This window comes from Biomphalaria glabrata, chromosome 3, assembly GCF_947242115.1.
Source record: "Biomphalaria glabrata chromosome 3, xgBioGlab47.1, whole genome shotgun sequence".
NCBI classification, from domain to species: domain Eukaryota; kingdom Metazoa; phylum Mollusca; class Gastropoda; family Planorbidae; genus Biomphalaria; species Biomphalaria glabrata.
In genome coordinates this window covers 47,652,256-47,671,825 of record NC_074713.1, presented here as the reverse complement: position 1 = coordinate 47,671,825, position 19,570 = coordinate 47,652,256, and the positions used below count along the sequence as shown (strand labels likewise).

General features: G+C 32.6%; 2 protein-coding genes across 3 annotated transcripts; one reads left to right on the top strand and one right to left on the bottom strand.

Moving 5' to 3' along the window:
• Positions 1-3,494: 3,494 nt before the first annotated feature.
• LOC106080253 (dynein regulatory complex subunit 5-like) lies at positions 3,495-12,062 on the bottom strand. 2 transcript variants are annotated; one of them, XM_013241593.2, is made up of 6 exons: positions 11,925-12,062; positions 10,843-11,162; positions 9,285-9,895; positions 6,808-7,020; positions 5,263-5,463; positions 3,495-4,019 (listed from the first exon to the last, which is right to left on the bottom strand). In XM_013241593.2, exons 2-6 carry the CDS (start codon positions 11,132-11,134, stop codon positions 3,771-3,773), a joined length of 1,566 nt encoding a protein of 521 aa, XP_013097047.1. In that variant the 5' UTR covers positions 11,135-11,162; positions 11,925-12,062; the 3' UTR covers positions 3,495-3,770. The 2 variants fall into 2 exon arrangements, with proteins under 2 accessions (XP_013097047.1, XP_013097046.1); XM_013241592.2 differs by having other exon boundaries at positions 11,897-12,047.
• LOC106080240 (V-type proton ATPase subunit D) lies at positions 12,063-18,088 on the top strand. Its single transcript, XM_013241563.2, has 7 exons — positions 12,063-12,212; positions 13,559-13,676; positions 13,929-14,076; positions 14,641-14,685; positions 15,842-16,012; positions 16,772-16,850; positions 16,996-18,088. Exons 1-7 carry the CDS (start codon positions 12,172-12,174, stop codon positions 17,141-17,143), a joined length of 750 nt encoding a protein of 249 aa, XP_013097017.1. The 5' UTR covers positions 12,063-12,171; the 3' UTR covers positions 17,144-18,088.
• The last annotated feature ends 1,482 nt before the right edge of the window (positions 18,089-19,570 follow it).

Genomic DNA, 19,570 nt, shown 5'->3' with positions numbered 1-19,570 from the left:
CTATGGCTATGCTCAAAGAACTTTGAGTGTGTAATTTGCTTTTGTTTATATAGAAGAGGTATTTTTTTAGCTTCAAACCCCGCTGGAAGTGTGTTAAGCTCAAAACCCCATATGGCTACAATCATAGCATTTTGAGTGTGTAATTTTCTTTTTTTTTATATATATATATTCAATAGGTATTTATTTTTAGCTTCAAACCCCGCTGGAGGGGGGGGGATAAGCTCAAAACCCCTTTTGGCTACGATCATAGCATTTTGAGTGTGTAATTTGCTTTTTTTTTAATTCAAGAGGTATTTTTCAAGCTTCAAACCCCGCTGGAGGTGAGGTTAAGCTCAAAACCCACTTTGGCTACTATCATAGCATTTTGAGTGTGTAATTTTCTTTCTTTTTTTTTTATATGGAAGAGGTATTTTTTAGCTTCAAATCCCGCTGAAGAGGGGCTTAAATTCAAACCCCCTTTGGCTAAGCTCATAGAATTTGGAGCATGTAATTTGCTTTTTTAAATTGATGAGGTGGTTTCTAGCTATAAACCCCGCTGGAGGTTGTTTTTTTTAACACAAACCCTTCTTGGCTACGCTCATAGAGTCAGGTGACTGATGTATGGATACTGGATAGTCTTATATTGAAAAGGGGTTTTATCGTAAATTCCGGAGGGGGTTTGAAAATCAAAATTTTCCTTAGCTATAGATATGCTCTTGGAAATTGGGGGCTCTCGTTTTTTTTCGGTTTTGTTTTATAAAAGAGGGTGGTTTGACTGCAAACCCCCCCGGTAGGGGTTTTTAACTCAAAACCCCCAATGGCTGCGCTGGGGCAAGCGGTGGTTTAGTATTAAAATCTCACCTAAAATAAATAGAATCAAAGCAAAAAATCAGTCACTAAATTCCGATCCCCGCTGCGGGGGAGGTTTCATTTCGGGGTGAACCCCCCCCCACACACACACACACGGCTACGCCCATGATATGTAGGCATATACTACATCTATCGAATCTATCCTATGACTATGAGTCAAAATAGTTAAGCTTAGGGCAAATGCATCCCCGGTAGACTTCTATATTCTATATCTACTCTATACTTTAATCTGGGACACAATTTGTGTAAATAACTAATAACCTAATTAATAACATATATTCTTATTGATATTTATTGGTACCTGTTTTGATGTTTCCAATAGCAAACCGAACTGTACCACGAAAAAAAAAGGGGGGGGGTAGAAATAATAGATTAGTGGTAGAGGCCAGCCTAAAAATACTGTCTGACTCTATCCTTCAGTTGTGCAGGAAGATTTGATCTATATGGTGATTGTAACACAACCAGATATGGTTGAGAGTGGGGCAGTTGATTCTATTCTGGGGGATGGGTTGTCCTGTGTTGTTGAGAAATTAAAAAAAACTTGAGCAAAAAAAATGTTACACTTAATTAAATAATTTAAATTATATATGATGGTTATTAATATTTCAATGAATTCACCCCTAGCTCTCTAGTAAAAGAATTCATTTATTAGTCAATCTAACAAGTTGCCAGGTGGTGATACCAGTAGGCCTACTAGTACCGATTCGTACTAAACAATCTGTATATATTTTGATATAAATTTATCATAATGTCATAGAAAGTGTTTTTTTATTTATTTTATTTTTATTACTATCCCATATTTTTTTCATAAATTTATAATCTACGTATAGTTTTGTAAAGAAAAAAAAGTTTCATATGTATGAAACAAAATAAAATTAATTGATAATTCATTACTCAATATTTTAAATATTTCAGATACTTTTTTTTTTTTGGAGGGTGATCCCTTTCTCTAAATCAGCATTTCTCAACCAAAGGGCTTGACATGCTGACAAGAATGCTTAAAGATGGTCATTTTATTTTAAGGGACAAATTATTCATTACAGTTACATTATTTGAAAAACTCAATAATTGAATATTAATAATAATAATAAAAAGGATTGTCTTCGAGTCCGATTAATGCAGTATTTCCTGTGGCTGCGCAGCCCCAGCTGTGACCTACATATTTTGCCACACCCAGGGCAAGTATAACCATTGTCCGCAGGTGGTCAATTTAGATTTTCTTTTGAATATTAATTTTTTAATAAAGACGTTATTACAAATATTTATAATTAATTAATGATTTTGAAGAATGCATTTCATTACGTCTTGGCTGCCGCAATTTCACTCATATTTCTCTTGTTGAAGCAATTAAATTTTTCCAGAACGTCAAACCATCATTCTGGTGATGTTTTCTGCTTGACCAAAACAGGGTGGCTAAGGTGACCTTATTTTGATTACATGAAATTGAGAAGTAATAAGGGGAGGTTACAACAACTGCTCTTTAGCTATCTATGCTTAAAATAGTTGATATATGTTTATTATGACAGAGACATTTTTTTGCCATCCTTCAATGGTATGCCTGCATCACAATGCTCCCAACCCCCTCCCCCCAATACAACACACCCTTTTCTGGATCTTGAAGCCCCCCCCCCCCCCCCCTATTTTTTGCTCTTTCATCCTTCAGTTGAAGAGCTTACAACCCACCAACTTAGACTCACACACACACACTTTTTGTATCTTCCAATGAAACACTTCTCCCTCACTGGCATTTTCATTTTTCAGTGGAACAGCCTGCATTAAAGCACACAATTATTTTTCTGCCTGGTCAAGTGGTATGCTTCTGGAAAGTCATTTGATGGTCACGATAGATTCAGGTTCATTGCTCGTCACCATCCCCATCCAGAAGGAGGTTTGGGCAAGGCTGTAATTATCTTTAAATCTGAAGGAACATTTGAAATGTAAAAACAATGGAATGGAACAATCCAATGGAATGCCCCACATACAAACTGCACACGTTTTTACCCTTGAATTACATAAGCTTAAGATAGTTTGACCTGAACCTTTTTTTTTACTATTCCATAGAACATCATACCGACCTAGCCTTACTTTTTTAAGCATCCTCAAATAGGTTAATCCTCCCCCCTGACTACCTTGAATTCTAGATGTTGCACCTTTATTGTTTTTTTAAAACTTCCTCCTATGGATTGACTCTCCCCCTGACCACACACTTTTTGGCCCTTGAATTCTAGATGTCGCACCTCTGGTTATTTGATGTCCAATGCTAAGCACTCCATATACATCAGTAAAAGATCAGAATCTCAACAATATATGCTGTTTCGTTTTACAATTAAATCAAATGAAAAGAATTTTAAAAAAGAAATAGTGAACATATATTTTGTTAAATATATTTAAAATTATTGAAGTTAAATTTGTATAATTTATCACAATGTAAATATACATCATGTAAACATGTTATAAGGTTAAAACTTTTGTAAATTTATATATTTTATATATATATATTTCACCTTGAAACCTTTAATTAGTAAATTATCACAACATACCAACAAAAGTAACCACATTATAAAACAAATGGCTGTCATCTAGCACATAAAATTAAACAAATTTATGCATATTCTATGTTTAAAAAAAAACAACACTTATGCTTATGAATTTTGGTTTATAAATACATGTTGTTGGCTTTTATGGGCATCGATAAAAATTTATGGTGATTCATGCAGGTTCACTGCGCTGGCAGAATGTAATAAGGAATTAATGTTATTTCATTGAACTAAGTCATTGACTTGATAATATATTTTTCCTCTCTCTTAATCTTATATCTGTATTTATAATAACTGTTTTATCTTTCTTGTTCTACCTAATAATAACACAAATCTTTTTTCTTCATGAAAACGTCATACCACACAAATCATGATTTGAAGTAATTAGAATAAGACAGCTGCTGGTGGAAGTCTAAATCTGTGTGCTGCTTGTGGCTCCATTTTCTCTTTATAAAACACAGCGTTTATAGGTTTGTTCTCCTCTATTCTTTTGTTGCGATCAGCCTCTTGGTTACGCAGCAAGATTTGGTTGATGCAGAATTCTGCTTCTTGGCCACATTCAGTTAACCTCAGGTCCATGTGTATTACTGTTTCATTTTCTTCCATGCCTTCTTGGAGGTGTTTACCTCCATCCTGTTTTAAGATAAGGAAAAGAAGTTTAAAAACATAATGCAACCTAGAATTGGGAGTAAAAAAAAAAGCATTGTATTCAAGCTAAGTAAATTCTATTCATAAGCCTATCTAGTGGTCCATGTGGCAGGTAATATTAAAATCGTGCCTTTTATTTCTTCATGTAAAATGTGCTTATTATATATCTCTTGTAAGACAAAGTACACTTCCAGAATAAGATTGCAAAATTTTCTTGTGTTTTAGAACCATTAATGAATTAGTGAAAGAAGTTTCTACCCAGTAATCTTGTAATCGATAACTATATTGCTAAGAAAATCAAGTACCCTTTTAGACCATTAGGAATTTAAAATGAATCAGTGGACAATATTACATTATTGGCCACATCTCTATTCTATAAGAGTTTCACATTAAATCATATATATCTTGACCTAATTTTACTTTTGAATATTATTTCTTAAAATGTTTGATATCATGGCGAGAAAGTAAAAACGCTATAAGAAAAGGTACCCTCTAGTCAAAATAGACTACACAAGAAAAAATTAAAGTTTGTAAGATCATAAATAACAGAAATGCAACAAGTTTTCGATAAAATCTATCATTAATATGTGAAGCAACCACTACTTAAAGCTCCTCAGGATGCATAATTTTTTCTTTTGCATGTTCCGCCACAATGATAACAATGAATGAACCTCTTCTTTGATCAATGCACAGTCTACAAGAGAGATGCACTTCTAAAGCATGGGGGTTCCAAACTTTTATTTGCGCTTATAAAAACTACTGTGAAATGTCACTTGCTCTGTGAGTTTTTCAGTCATTGATTTCTAGTTTTTATATTTGTCTTCCTTTTTAAGACTAGGCCTCATTTTTGTCCTCTTCTTGGAGAGTGTAAGTCTTTGGTAATCCTATTTGGTGCTATGATGTGATCATTTTATAATCTTCATTGCTGATGGAACATTCGAAACATGTAAAACAACAAAACAAAAATTCAGACTTTTGACTTTTTCATCAATGTTCAGTCCTACTTTACAATTGGCAACACAAAATTCAAAATAGACCAGACCTTGGGAGGAAAGCTATAATGTTTAATAATCTTTCTTGTGGAAATTCTAGTATAAATTGAGATTTTATAAATCACAAAAAAAAATGTATGGTTGACCAAAATAAGGAATAAAACTCAAAACATTCTGATCCCAGAATGTGCATTCTCTTTTGTTAACAATAACAAACTGTATAAGAGGACACTTACAATTCCAAGTCTGTTGCAGCTGAGGTCTATAGAACGTAGTTGTGGATTCTGCATTAACACTTGAGACATTAGTACTGCTGATGGCTCCATCAAGTCATTGCCACATAAATTTAACTCAACTAGTGTTCTGTTCTTCATTAAAGCTCTACATATTGCCTGTCCACCTTCATCACCCAAGCGATTTAATCTCAAGTTTAAACTCTGTAAAAAAAAAGAGAAGTTTATATCAATCATTTCAGGATGGATATGGATTTATTTCAATTCATAGAATGAGACAACTTATGTTCTGGAAGTTGAAAATTAGGACTAGTGAAATTTTGCCTTTAGGAAAATCACTCAAGAATGCTGACCAAGTCCTTCAAAGCCACATTATCTATTGAGAAGCCTGAGCAAGTCACTACCCCACAGGCCTATAAGAACTATATGGAGAGCTGCACAGTTAATCTCAGATACAGGACTAGATATCTGAACACTCCAACAAAGAATAAGAAGAAAAAGAATTAATTAATTTCCTATTTATTAATTTATGATATAAAAAAAAAGAGAGATAAATTCTACAAATAATACGTTTTTTCTGAAACTGTTAAATTATTTAGTTATCAACTAAAAAATCTAAATTTCAGTTACCTATTAAGCATTTTAAAAATTTAGCTATAGTGTGGATAGAATAATATGATGGATTATAAATCTGTAAAGATCAGCTTATATCAACTCACTCTGGTAAAAAAGTATGTACACATTATTTTTCCCACACCCATTCTCAGATCAAGCTGAAACTTTGAACAATTATTCATTGACATAAACAAGACATGAATCAATAAAAACAAGGTTACAAAGACAGTTTGTGTGGAAACAAACTCAAAATTGGCCCCCCGAAGTGGTCCACCCAGGCAGGTAAAAAGGCAGGATTCAATGTTTTCAGAAAGAATATAAAAATAAAGTTCTATCAAAGGCAAATGACAGAAGAATGGAGAAAGAAGGTTGACAGATCTTGTGTGGTGCCCCAATGGTCCAGCACACCAAGGGTCACATGAAAGTTAAGGTGAAGTTAGATGTGAAGCTGGCCTAACTGATGTCATATAATAATTATCTAATTGATCTTATTATTTTGCTAAGAGTTAATCTCTTATTCAAAGCCTCAAAAAATGGTAAATAGTCATTTCCCTTACTAAATAGCCTTCTGTGTTTGTTACTATTAATAGTGAATAGTTGTAAAAATGGTGTATTTTTATGAAAAAAAAACTGCTTGCATAGTTGATTTCTAAATCAGCTTTAAAAAATGCCTTAGAAACACAATTTAATTTATTTTACGGATTGCTAGAAATCAGCTGTCATGACTTCTGAATGTTTTAATGAAACTTTGTGTAATGGGAATGATTTACTGTATTTTTTATTCTTCTTATGTTTACATGTGCTTGCAACTCGTCCATAAGAATGTGTTCACGAATGTTACAGATATGTGTTGAGTAGTCATTCAGTGTATTAAAGCCATACTTTGTAGACATGGTTTTCAACTCTTTTGAATTATTTATATAACACTCTTACCTGTAACAGGTTATTTTTGGTAAGAGCATGAGCTATGGCCTGGGCACCAGCTACCCTGATTTGATTGTCACAGAGGTTCAGTTTGACCAATTTGGAGTGATTGTTAAGAAATTTACCAATGGCACGTGCTCCACGATCACCTATTATGTTGTGAGAGAGATCTAGTTCTACAAGTCCGGGATGATCTAGAATATGACTAATCAGTACTCTGGCCTGTAAAAATAAAAATGTTGTTTGTTTGTAAAATGTTTTACATGTTTCAAAAGCTTCGTCAGAATTTAATTACTGGTTCAAACCTCCCGCAGAATGATGGGGGATGGTGGCAAGCTGCATGTGAACCCAGGACCATTGAGCCGACTGAACAACAGTCAACTATGGCCTCCTTCAGTTGCGAAGCTACTATGGATCATTTTATGGAAATGAGATGAATGCCTGGGCAGTTGTGGTCAGAATGATGTCGCCAATCAGTATTATTCAAAATATAGTAGATAACACAAAGAACTAAAAATGATTCAAGATATAATAGATGACTGTGACAATGGATCTGGATGATAAATATCTGTGAAAAACTTTGTAGTATTAGTTTGTATAGAGACGCACCATAGTTGACAGACTTTAAAAACCACATTTAGTGATGTCACGACTTAGTTGGGTTATAGATTATTTATGTACCGTAAATATGGTGTTAGAACTTCAGAGGGATAACGTGATTACTGACAGAGACTCAACCATACCCTTTTCAATATTTAATGGCTTCTGAGTATATAACAGTTTTGGACTTAGTCTTTTTCTACTTGTTACATGTGTAGGTCCTGCTACTTGTTAGTTAAGTACATCGAAACCCATCTAAAATCTAAATTTAAAGATCCTAATTCCACTGTAATTGCCAGAGTTATTTGTTAAGGTGGAGAAATAACAGAAATCCTCTTTACAAAATAAAACTATTTAATCTTTCTACAAATCATAAAAAGATTGAAAATGCTATTAAAATGGATAATAACTTATTAAATAGTTTTAAAAAATTATACTTAACATGAACTTGAAACTTATTGACTGATTCTGCTAATTGTCTTTCCTTGTATTTACACCCTTTCTAAAATTAGACAGTAAAGCATCAGAACCTTTGACTGCTTATTTTTAACTCCCATGACTATTTTTGGTTTTATTGGAGCATTACTGTTGCTTCTTGGACTGTAAATGTGTTGTTTTAATTATTATGTGACAGAAATAATACAACAACTCAATGTTGTTACAAATTATTGCCTAGATTCAAACTGCTTAATGTTACTTAACAAATGTCCAAAATTACAAATACTCAATATGGTTACATATTATGGCCAAGTAAAATTCCAAATAAAAAAAACACTATTTCTCTCAGTTTGGTTTCTGTTTAATTGTACTGTATATAAGCTGTATCTTTTTAATTTATGAATGTTTTGCATGGTACTTTTTACTGATCATTTGTACATTAAATTTCCTAAATATCAGAAGCCATTGTTGGAAGCCAGTATTACAAGTCAGTGTTAGGGCACATAGCTAGAATGTTTTGTTACAGTTATGGTCATATGACATCAAGGTGTTGTCACTTCACTATGTGCCTTGCACTGAACTACATATCTGTTCATTTTAAATACTCACTTTTTTAAATTATTAAATAGTTTGTTACCTTGCTAGTTGGAGACACGGTGGCTGAGTGGTAAAGTGCTTGGCTTCTGAACCAGGGGTCATAGGTTCAAATCCTGGTGAAGACTGGGATTTTTAATTTCAGGATCTTTGGACGCCTTTGGGTTCACCCAGCTCTAATGGGTACCTTACATGAGTTGGGGAAAAGTAAAGGTAGTTGGTCATTGGGCTGGCCACATGACACCCTCATTAACTGTGGGCCACAGAAACAGATGACCTTTACATCATCTACCCTATACATTGCAAGGTTTGAAAGGGGAACTACTGCCTTGCTAGTTGTTCAATATCCAAACAAACTTTTAACTCAGGGTTTTTGTCCAGGACTGATGGAAGAAGGATTTGAGCCTTTCAGGCCCTTATTACATGGATTATGATGTTGACAATTATAATGTCTGATTAAGAGTTAACCTTTCAGAGTACCTTTGAAACTTAAGTTATATAATACCACAGCACAGACCTGATGCAGTGTCAATGTGTGCTTGTTGTCAAATGTGCAAGAGTGTGATTTGGGGTTAACATATTATCACTACCTCTTTATTTTTCTTTACATTTTTTTTTCTTATCTGATTTTCACATTCTTAAAAATGTATAGTCTTGAGCTGATATCTACAGTACAATGACAGGAGGCTTCTCAAAGAAATTAGCAGAGAACATAAATGGATGGAAATGGTCCAACAAACTCTATGACATGTGACACTGAAGAAAGACATGAAAGATTAGATTAATACAAGGGAATGTGAAGAACCTAATACATTTCTTTTAAGGAATGTTAAATAAAATATATAAAGGTTTACCTTTTCATCATCTACTTTACTTTTATGCAGCCTAAATACTTTTAGGTTTGGTAAGCCTGCAATGCATTCAGATAGTTGTAAGCAGTCTTTGGCAGTGAACTGAAAAAAATTCCATTCAAAGTTCATTCCACAATCACGAACTCCATATGTGACATGAAATTCTTCAAGAAAAGGTAATCTTTTCAAGACTGGACCAAAGTTAAAGTGGTCACTTTCCAGTTCATCTCCAGTGTCACTGAGAGCATCTGAATGCTCATCGAAATCTGGAGCTTTTGAAACAGTAGGCACTGGTGGTAGAAGTTGGCGTATGTCAATCTTCTTGATAAAATTACTACTGAGTGTCAAGACATCATCAATTTCGTCTGTATCTGTTGCTTCTGGAACATAAAGTTCTATCAGCTGTTGAAGATGTCTTTCAAGATACATACACTTCCAGCTGTTACCATGACATGAGACATCACACAACTCCCATCTAGCTCTGCAGCATCTCTCCCAGAATCCTTCATCATCAATAAGAAGAGCTGTCACTTTGAGCGGTAAGTCAGTTGAGATTTGAGCTAAAACTTTTGTTTGATCTTTAGTTAGCAATTTTTTTAGTACATCCGATTTGTCTGAAATGAGGCCATACAAAAATTTCAATATTAGAACAAATACAGGCTAATTTAAACATTAATATTATCAAACACTTCAGGACAGAAGACTAAAAAGTAAAGTAGCAGTAATACTTAAAATAAAGATAAAGTAGGCATATTTATTCTTTCATATGCTATGCCAATTCTTATAATTTATACTTTATTCCCCTAATACCATAAGAGAATAGAACAGGTTGCCAGAATCATACAGGAAAATCAATGACTTAGAGGAATTTAAGTCTCTAATTAACGTGCACAACTTGATTGACACATGGGTACGTGTAGAACATGTTAATTTTCTTCCTTGAAAAAATCTGTAATTTATAAGATAAGTGATATAAAATTAGTCTCTGTTGCCAATGATTAGAGAGGGTGTCAAGCACAATGATAAACTTCTTTCCCTCTCCCCAACAAATATCTGGTACGTATTAAAGCTAGGTGGCCTCAGACTTCCTAAAATGTTGACCTCAACCAAGATTGGAGCTTGAGACAGTTTGTTTTGCACTTAAGTACTCTTGAAGGGGAAAAAAAACCCACTTTTCTAACTTTAGGTGTGGGACTTGTTGACCAAAACAATTAAACTGCTTGACTGCCAAGTCAAAAGTATTAAACACTGGTGAAGACAATGCAAAGAATTCTGGCTTTCATGCTCTCTTCCTGGCGCACTGTGAAACGGTCTGTAGATGATGTATGTAGGCTAATAATGTGAGCAAAAATGAGCCAACAGTGTTCTGGGTACAAACACATTCAATGTATCTCCAAGACCCAGGGTGTATATTGAAAAGACCAAAAACTCAATCAATGCAAGCCACTAAATATACAAATTCTATAGGGTGTGTAGCTTTCAGCTACTGGAGGCAGGAAGGATAGTAATTAAGGACAACACCTTAAAAATCTGATGTAAGTGAAAGAAAAAAAAAACTTACGCTCAAAATTTTGAACAATGTGTTTAATAACTAGCTCATTAAGCAAAGGTACTGTTGCAAGTGACCATTCAGGATCTTCTGCAATAATCCTTCTCATATTTCTCCAGTCTCCAACTTTGTTTTCAGAAGCTGATTGATCTGGGTTTATATCTGCAATACCTTCTAAGTTAGTCTTAGACCCTACAGAGCTTCTTGGTATAGCTTTTGGTGGTGTCACAGCTGCATTGCTTGCAGCAATTTTGCTTATGCTTGAGGACTTTCTGTCTATATCTGTTTCTGCTCCTTCCCACATTTTTCTTCTCTATATATATAGCTTTCAACTATTAGAGAGAAAGAAATTAAATGTTTCATATTAGATTGTTTGGTTTGCTGCTTAATTGAGACTATAACTTATTATATATTGTCATAAAAGATAAAAAAGGAAAGCCAAATTATAAACATGTTTATATGGGTTTTTCAGGTCTGTCAAAATGGCAGACTTTTTTGACATTTCAGAAGCAGTAGCTTAATTTACACCTAGAAAAATATTATCTCGTATAGCATCTATAATAAGGCAATAATCCAATATTAAACATCTAAGCTAATGATTAGTGGCTGATGCTTCTGCTATGTTAAGCTTCATTTGTTTGTGTTACCATTTTGTTACAAATACTGAAATAGTACTAATACCTGTACTAGGGAATTTAAGACATTAACATCATTAACTTATCATCATTAAGCTTTAGTTAAGTAATAATTTAAATAATGATGAAACTATTAAATTTTAGTGTTTTACTTAGAATATTTAGATCTATATTATCTTCTTATCGTATAAAATACAGACGTTATTTCCTGGTATACTATATGATGATCGCCATATTCATATATGATATTATCATTATGTCAAGACTATGAGTACTAATAGTAGTACTATGAGTATGACATAAGACATAAATAATAAATTAATAATAATTAATTATAATACAGATATTAAACACCTAGAAAAATATGATATTATCATTATGTCAAGACTATGAGTACTAATAGTAGTACATTTTAAAAAGCCTAATCATACCACTTTAAAAATATGACGAATTTATCACCTTGATCAAGGTTATAAAAGCTACTACATTAGTTTTAATAGATCTAGATCACGTATTTTTATTGTTACATGAGAATCAAAACAACCAAAAATAATGGTTAACGCTCAAGTATAAGCTGGTAACTATGGTAACCAGCATATCCGCAAGTAGATCTTGTGAATAAGTGTGTATCACTCTTTTAAATCAGTAATCAAGCTTGGTCCGACTTCCGCAGGGAAGATCACTCGGCATCACATGATTAGCAAAAATGTCTGACAAAGATAGGTTAAATGTTTTCCCATCTCGTATGTAAGTAGATCTAGTAGAATAAATTATTTTAGTAATAATTAGTAAGTGTTATAATTATAGAAGGTCCAAGAAGTTATAATGTAGATCTAAAAAGCTAGGTGCCCAGATTTAGTAGAACAATCTTACATGAACTCTAACGACTCTCTTAGTCTCTAATGAAAATGTCTACTGAATCTACTCTTCTGAACTCGAGTTCTGTCACTGTGTGTCTAACTTTAAAAAAAAATTAATATTATCTGGATCTAGTTGCACAAATTGTAAGACAAATTTCCATACGGACAATAAATATTATTATTATACCAATAAATGTGCAATATAATGAAAGAGGATACAAAATGCTTTCCAACAACACCAAATTTATTAAATTATTTAAATGCTAGCACCATTGGCATTGGTTCAAAAGTTATCGAGATTTTAAGTTTGAAGCACCCTAACTCTAACAATAATGATTATAAAATGATATTTAAATATTATAATCATCAATAACATCCTTAATTAATATCTTAATTCCTCATTAATGGGACCTTTATTGGAGTTTATTTAATAATATGTAATACTTTATAAATTTTATCCTTTATTTTATGGCTATGACTACCATGAGTTGAGTATGGCCCATGCCCGATGAACTTCTAGATCTATAAGTTTTAAGATGGATAATATCCATTTAATCCATCATTTTGATTTATAAGTCTAATAAGTTTTTAATAATTACTTTTTAGTTCAAACCTAGACTACTTCAGCATGGTAGAGTTTTAACCTGGAACCACCTTCATATGGCTAGAGCGCATAGTGCACAACAGGAGAATCATACTTCTACTAGAAAAAACTAGCAATAGAGCTAATCTTATCATTTGTTAGTCATCTATCTAAAATGCATCACCTCCATCTTTCCCAGCCTTTGTACATAAATGTGGAAAACACCATGATAGTATTTATTGCATGATTCATTTGTATACTGATAGAATCGATGGCAAGTCCTAATATCTCATTGCATCATGTGATGACGTAATGTAATGAACATTATAGTTCTAATTTACCTTAATCATTGAAATCATCTAAATAACAAATATAGAGAACAAAAATTTCCACTGAATATTTTCAAATATAACAAACTTTTGCCTTCAAGCTTTAAGAAATTCTGTGCTAACATGAGTGAATTTAAACAAGAAGTTATAAACCCTTACATAAAATGATAAGATCATTGCATAAAGAGTAAGATAAGAGAAATATGTATGTATTTAAAGTTGGTCTTCTTTCACATACCCTCTCCCCACCAATGAAATAGAGTACATTTATATTATATAAACAAAAATTTTTATTCACTTTGTTTTACATCTCTAACCTAGGGCCCTGGCCATAATTAAAACCAGGCTAAAGGGTGCACAAAAAGGTCACAGTTTGCTCAAAAAGAAAGCTGATGCGTTAACACTCAGATTTAGGATGATCCTCAGAAAGATCATTACTGTAAGTAGATAACTACAATAGGCTTTGAATTGTGCTTAAAAAATGTGTAATAAATATGCTGTTGTTTTTTTTTTTTTACAGTATCATCTTAAGTTTTTATATATTAAGTTTTAAGTATTAATTTTTAAATTAAATTTTAAAGCTCATGTTTAACTTGTAAGTGTAATTCAGATACAATTAAAAATTACTATAATTAGTAAAAGAAAGATGTTTTCAATCATTTCTGTGAAATCTAATGATTCTTATCTTTAGACCAAGACTGAAGTGGGTGAGGTTATGAAAACTGCTCAGTTCTCTTTAGCAGAGGCCAAGTTTACTTGTGGGGATATCAGCCTTGTCATTCTTCAGAATGTAACCAAAGCTGCTGTCAAAGTGAAAAGTAAAAAAGAGAATGTCGTTGGTAAGACATCTTGATTGGTTTCTATAAAATTTCTTGGTAACAGATCAGTATACTACACTTTAAAATGTAAAGAAAGAAAATTCTTTTCAAATACATCAAGTTTATTATTGTTGCATTTTTTAGAATCTTGGGGTAGAGACACTATTTCAACTTAAATGTTTGACGAATTTGTAATCAAATAATAATCTGGCACAAATATAATTAGTCAGTGTGGGATGAGTGACTTCCTGATCAATGGATCTCTTGTTTAAATCTCATTGACTGCTGGGATTTCTTAATTTTGTTGAATGCCTTTGAGTCCACCCAACTCTAATGGGCATCTAACATTAGTTAAGTTGGTCGGTCATTGTGCTGGCAACACGACACCCTTGTTAGCCATCAATCTTGGAAACATCATCTGTCCTATAGATTGCAAGGTTTAAAAGAGGTCCTTAACTTTTACTTTATGCAAACAATGAACTGAATTTTTATTAGTTGAAACTCAGTATTTATTATCACCATTGAGAACTTATTTCAAAAATGGGATGTTTTATTTCTCTGATGTTGACAACTTGATTGTTTCAGGTGTTACACTCCCAATCTTTGAGTCCTATCAAGATGGGGGAGATAGTAAGTAACATTGTTCTGTTATTGTTTTTTTTTTTTTAAGCAATTTGAATATTTTAACTATGTATAATTTTTTTTTGTTAGCAACAATAAAAAGTTCATTCCAATTTTTGTAAAGAATATAAGAAACATACCAGCCATTTTACTTAGTGTATACATTTACTCCTTGCTTTAAATTCAGATGAATGGAATAGCAGAATAGTTATCTAATGATGTTTTTATATTTATTGATCTTAGTCTTTTACTATGGTACAGAAGGTTTCAATTAGATAAAATTTACTGCATGTTTTCTTATAGCTATATCACTCAAATATTTTACAATGAATTGACAAGTAATTCTCATTCCCTTCATGAGCTGACAATTATTCACCTTCACATATCCTTTAGTCTGTTAAACTGTTGGCCTTTACACATGATTTGTCTTTCTCCATTCCTCTTTCTTTTGTCATAAATAGATTTTCTTTTCAAGTTATGGGCCTGTTCACTCTATAATGTTGTCTTCCCATTGCTTTTTGTCTCTTCCTCTTTTTCTTGGTACTGTTCCCTGAAAAAAGGGCTTGGCAAGTCCTGAGACCTTGTGATACTGCCATAAATATTTTTTTTTTACATTGGTCAGCATGTCATTGTGGGGCCACATTTTCATTGTGATTCTGTTCCGAATCTCCTCAATTGTGATGCTGTCTTTGTATGTGATACTAGGATCTCAATTCCATTAAATTTATTATAATTATAAATTTGTATTGAAGGCCTTTGAACTTTGTATCGAGTTAATGTTCTTAGCGTAAACTGTAGGCCTTTTTCTTCTTCTTCTAGCCAGCTTTTTGCTGCTGAGCTTTGAGTTCTTTTGCAGGCTGTGCCAAGGAAAAATAGTGTGCTGTTCTTTTCAGTTGTTCAGCACTGTCATTCAATGTTGCTTAGGTTGAGCTGTAGTGGTAGTAGGGTCTACTTCTACCTAAGGTGGATTAGGAATGGAGCATTCAAAGAGGATATGGTTTGCGGTTTCATAAGGGTGGGTGCAGTGACTACAAAGGGGTAGGTATGTGGGATTGTAGACCTAAGAAATAGCCAAACTGCAATAGAGGTCTCATTATCTGAAAAGAATTCATTATAAAAAAAACATATCACGTTATAATTTTTTTTTAATTCAACATTTTTTCAGCCTATGAGCTGACTGGCTTGGCAAGAGGTGGGCAACAGATTGACAAAGCTAAAAAGAGTTATGGTAAAGCCATCACCTTGTTGGTGGAGCTTGCTTCACTGCAGACATCCTTTATCACACTGGATGAAGTCATTAAAATAACAAACAGAAGAGTCAACGCTATTGAGCATGGTAAGCTGTTTAAATCTGCCCTATCGGCGCTGTAATTAAATTTTCTATCAGTGTATTGATAGTTTTATTTGGGAAAAGGTAGAATAAATGTAATTAATTTTTAATAAACATTATTGATAAGTGATAGTCTTACCAAAAGTAACTAAATGGTGGCTTTAATAGTAAGGGGATTAGAGACTTGCTGGATGTGGAAATAAAAACATACCTGGAGTCCACTTGACTTGTAAGGGAAAATTTAGGTGCTTGCTGTTTGTGTTTAAAAATGTTGGCTATAGAATCTGATAAACCTGCCATATTGACCAGTAACACTGACTAAAAACGCAAAATACCTAGATGTTATAATAAATGAAAAACTGTCATGGAATCCCCATATTGATGAAACTATACAAAAAATCAAATACAGCATTAGGGTTTATTAAAAGAAATTTCTATAAATCAAATAAGAACATAAAACTAAATGTTATTTAACCTTGGTTAGGCCAATAATAGAATATGCATCCTCTGTCTGGGACCCCTCAACTCAAGAAAACATTAAGAAACTGGAACGGACACAAAATAGAGCAGTGAAATTCATAACAAATGAATATTCACATTTGACTAGAGTAACACCTTTAGTAAAATCACTGAATTTAGAAAGCCTTCAGGATAGAGGACTCAAAAGTAGCAATTATACATAAAACTCAGAAAGACACAAAGATAAATGACTGAACATCGATATTTATTGTATTTATTTATTTTATTTTACATTGTTTTCACCAGTGATCATTCCAAAAATTGAGAGGACACTAGCCTACATTTCATCAGAGTTGGATGAAAGAGACAGAGAGGAATTTTATAGGCAAGTATTTAGTTGTACCTGAATTTGGGTGGAAAATAGAATATATCTACAAAATATAAAAAGATTAGGGCAGCTGCTTAGTAAACCGTCTACTTTTTAAAAATATGTCATTGATTTTAGTTGTTTTTTTTTACTTTCTTTTTAGGTTAAAAAAGGTTCAAGAAAAAAAGAAAAAGATCAAAGCCCAAGAGGAGGCAATAAAGAGAGCCCAACTGGCAGAAAAGGGTGGCCATGGAGAGGAAGCACCGAGCATATTTGACGATTTCAAAGATCCTGATATATTGTTTGACTAGCACTTGATTAATATTATTTTTAAATCTCATAGCCAATATTCCATAGAGAAATATCAGCAATATTGTAGCTGAGGATTTTGATTTTAATCTTTTCTAAATATTGGATGTCGTATCACCAAAAAAACTAAGACAACGTGTAGTATTTAGTCTAGAATTGGAAACAATATTGTGCTATACATGTTTAGTTAATTAGGAGATTACTTTTTTATTTGGTTAAAGATTTTGGTTATAAAAAGGTTATTTTGAATGTAGGTTGGGCAAGTGTGGCTTCAAAGTACCTGTTGACCTGTATGTGGTACTCACCGAGACATTTCATTTCTGTATATACTTGTATTTATTCTGTGGTCATCACCTTTCACAATTAAAAGTTTCTTATTGGAGAATAGAGGACCAGTAAGAACTGTTAATTTTTATTTAAACTTTAATTTTTCTGTGTTTTATTATTGTTCTGTTTCAAGGATGTTCTGCTTCCTGACAGTAATGCACTGTTGAGAGTATGAATGGACTGTAAATAGATTCTGTGAAGAATGATGAAGATCTTGTGTTTAAAATCATGGTTGCTGTTGGTGAATCATAGCTGTATTGTTTTGTTGTCAGTAAAGAAACATCGTCTCTGTCAGTGTAATATTTGCATTTAATCCAGGTTATATAATCCCATAATCTTGTGGCTGTGTTCTAAATGATGTGATGATTTATTTTTTTTTTCTTAACAATTTATCTGCCTAGTTTAGATATTAAAAATTATTCATTGTCAAAAGCAAAAACAATTCTTCACATTATTAATTGAATGTATAGTTCTTGAATAGATTTTATGTTTGTAATTTAAAAAAAAAAAATTTAGTAATGTCATACTAAAAATAAACGGATAGTGCTCTTATCATTTTTTGTATTTGTTTATTATCATTTGCAAATTAGCCGCTGCATTAAATTAAGAAGGAAAATAAATTCTGCTGACTTAACGCTTTTTGATTTTATGAATATAATTTATGTACTCCTGCTCATTATTTCACTGATAAATCTATAGAACAAAAAAGAAAATCAATTTAACAAAATGTAGACACCCTTAAATGCATAAAGCTGAGCACTCTGAAACATTTTGTGACTTGCAGACTTTGGGATGAAAACAAGAACACTTATAAAATCTATCCTGTGTTTGTTTTCAGTTAAATAATTTCTTGGAATAATAATGAGATAATATATTGATTCCAAGGTCTGAAAGAGGAATTTTACTTTTTGCATAGAATTTTTATTAGTGTCAGTTTTTCTTATACACATCATCTTCTTCTCATCAGCTTTTTACTGCTGAGCTGTAGGTGCCTTTGCTATTTTATCTTCTCATAAGTTACAAACTTGCTCTTAACAAGCAAATAATTAGAGATTTCAACTCTAGTAACTGTAAATCAATGATGGTTTCCTTGGCTGATTCAGGCAACCAGTTTCACTCTTTAATGACACTAGAGAAGAAGAAGCACTTACGACAATAGTTCTTAATTATATTGCCAACAACGTTACCTGCCAGTTGTGACCTAAAGGATGGACAATGTGATGCCACATGTGTAACATTGTTTGAAGGAGTCCTTGATCTTAAACTAACACCTTACAAAAAGTGCCTTAATCTTGGTATTTCATTGAGTATTTTATAAGCTATATTTTTTTTAAATCTTCACAATATGAAAGTGGTGTGTTGCTCTTCTCAGCTCTAGATTTCCTAACCTGATTATTTGGTCATGGGCAGCAAGTTTCACCAAATTACAACAACATTTATCTTATCTTATATATTACAGATGTTACTTCAAAAAGAAGATAATTACGTCCTACGTATTTCATGTGACAATCTAGTCATATTTGTTAATCAATGACTGCCAAGTTGTTGGTTTTCCTGGCTGATTCAGGCAACCCATTCCATACTCTAATGGCACTAGGGAAGAAGGAGCACTTGTTCAAATTTGTTCTAGTGTATGGAATACGAAATGTGTCTCTATCTTTGTGTTTTTCTGAGTATTTCATTAGTTTTGTTTTTCTATTTGTATGTTGTGGTTTAGTGTTTTATGTAGGCTATTATGGCTTCTTTACTTTTTATTCTTCTGTCCTGAAGTTAGTGATTTTATTAATGGTGTTACTCTAATCAAATTGGAATATTCGTGTGTTATAAATCTCACTAATCTATACATAAAGTCACCTATATCTAAATTTGTCCCTATGAAATATTCATTATTTATAAACCTATTCATTAATTTTGTAAATCACGTCTTTATTTATTTAAAAAACATTTATTTAAAGAACATATCCATGTAACTTATAAATCTGGTGTTCATTTATAAATAAAGGCAAAAATTGTAAACTTTAATAGTGACATTTGAAAATGTTACTGTTTCTAGATTTACATTAAAACTTAAATAGTTCGATCTAGACCAGTAGGCCTATAGT

Bases quoted from the DNA above. Each gene is read 5' to 3' on its own strand.
- LOC106080253 (XM_013241593.2), bottom strand. From the start codon at position 11,134: ATGTGGGAAGGAGCAGAAACAGATATAGACAGAAAGTCCTCAAGCATA. The intron at 9,896-10,842 runs GTAAGTTTTTTT...GCCTCATTTCAG, and splicing joins CATTGTTCAAAATTTTGAGC to ACAAATCGGATGTACTAAAA. The intron at 5,464-6,807 runs GTAAGAGTGTTA...TTTTTTTTACAG, and splicing joins CCAAAAATAACCTGTTACAG to AGTTTAAACTTGAGATTAAA.
- LOC106080240 (XM_013241563.2), top strand. From the start codon at position 12,172: ATGTCTGACAAAGATAGGTTAAATGTTTTCCCATCTCGTAT. The intron at 14,686-15,841 runs GTAAGTAACATT...ACATTTTTTCAG, and splicing joins CTATCAAGATGGGGGAGATA to CCTATGAGCTGACTGGCTTG. The intron at 16,851-16,995 runs GCAAGTATTTAG...CTTTCTTTTTAG, and splicing joins GACAGAGAGGAATTTTATAG to GTTAAAAAAGGTTCAAGAAA.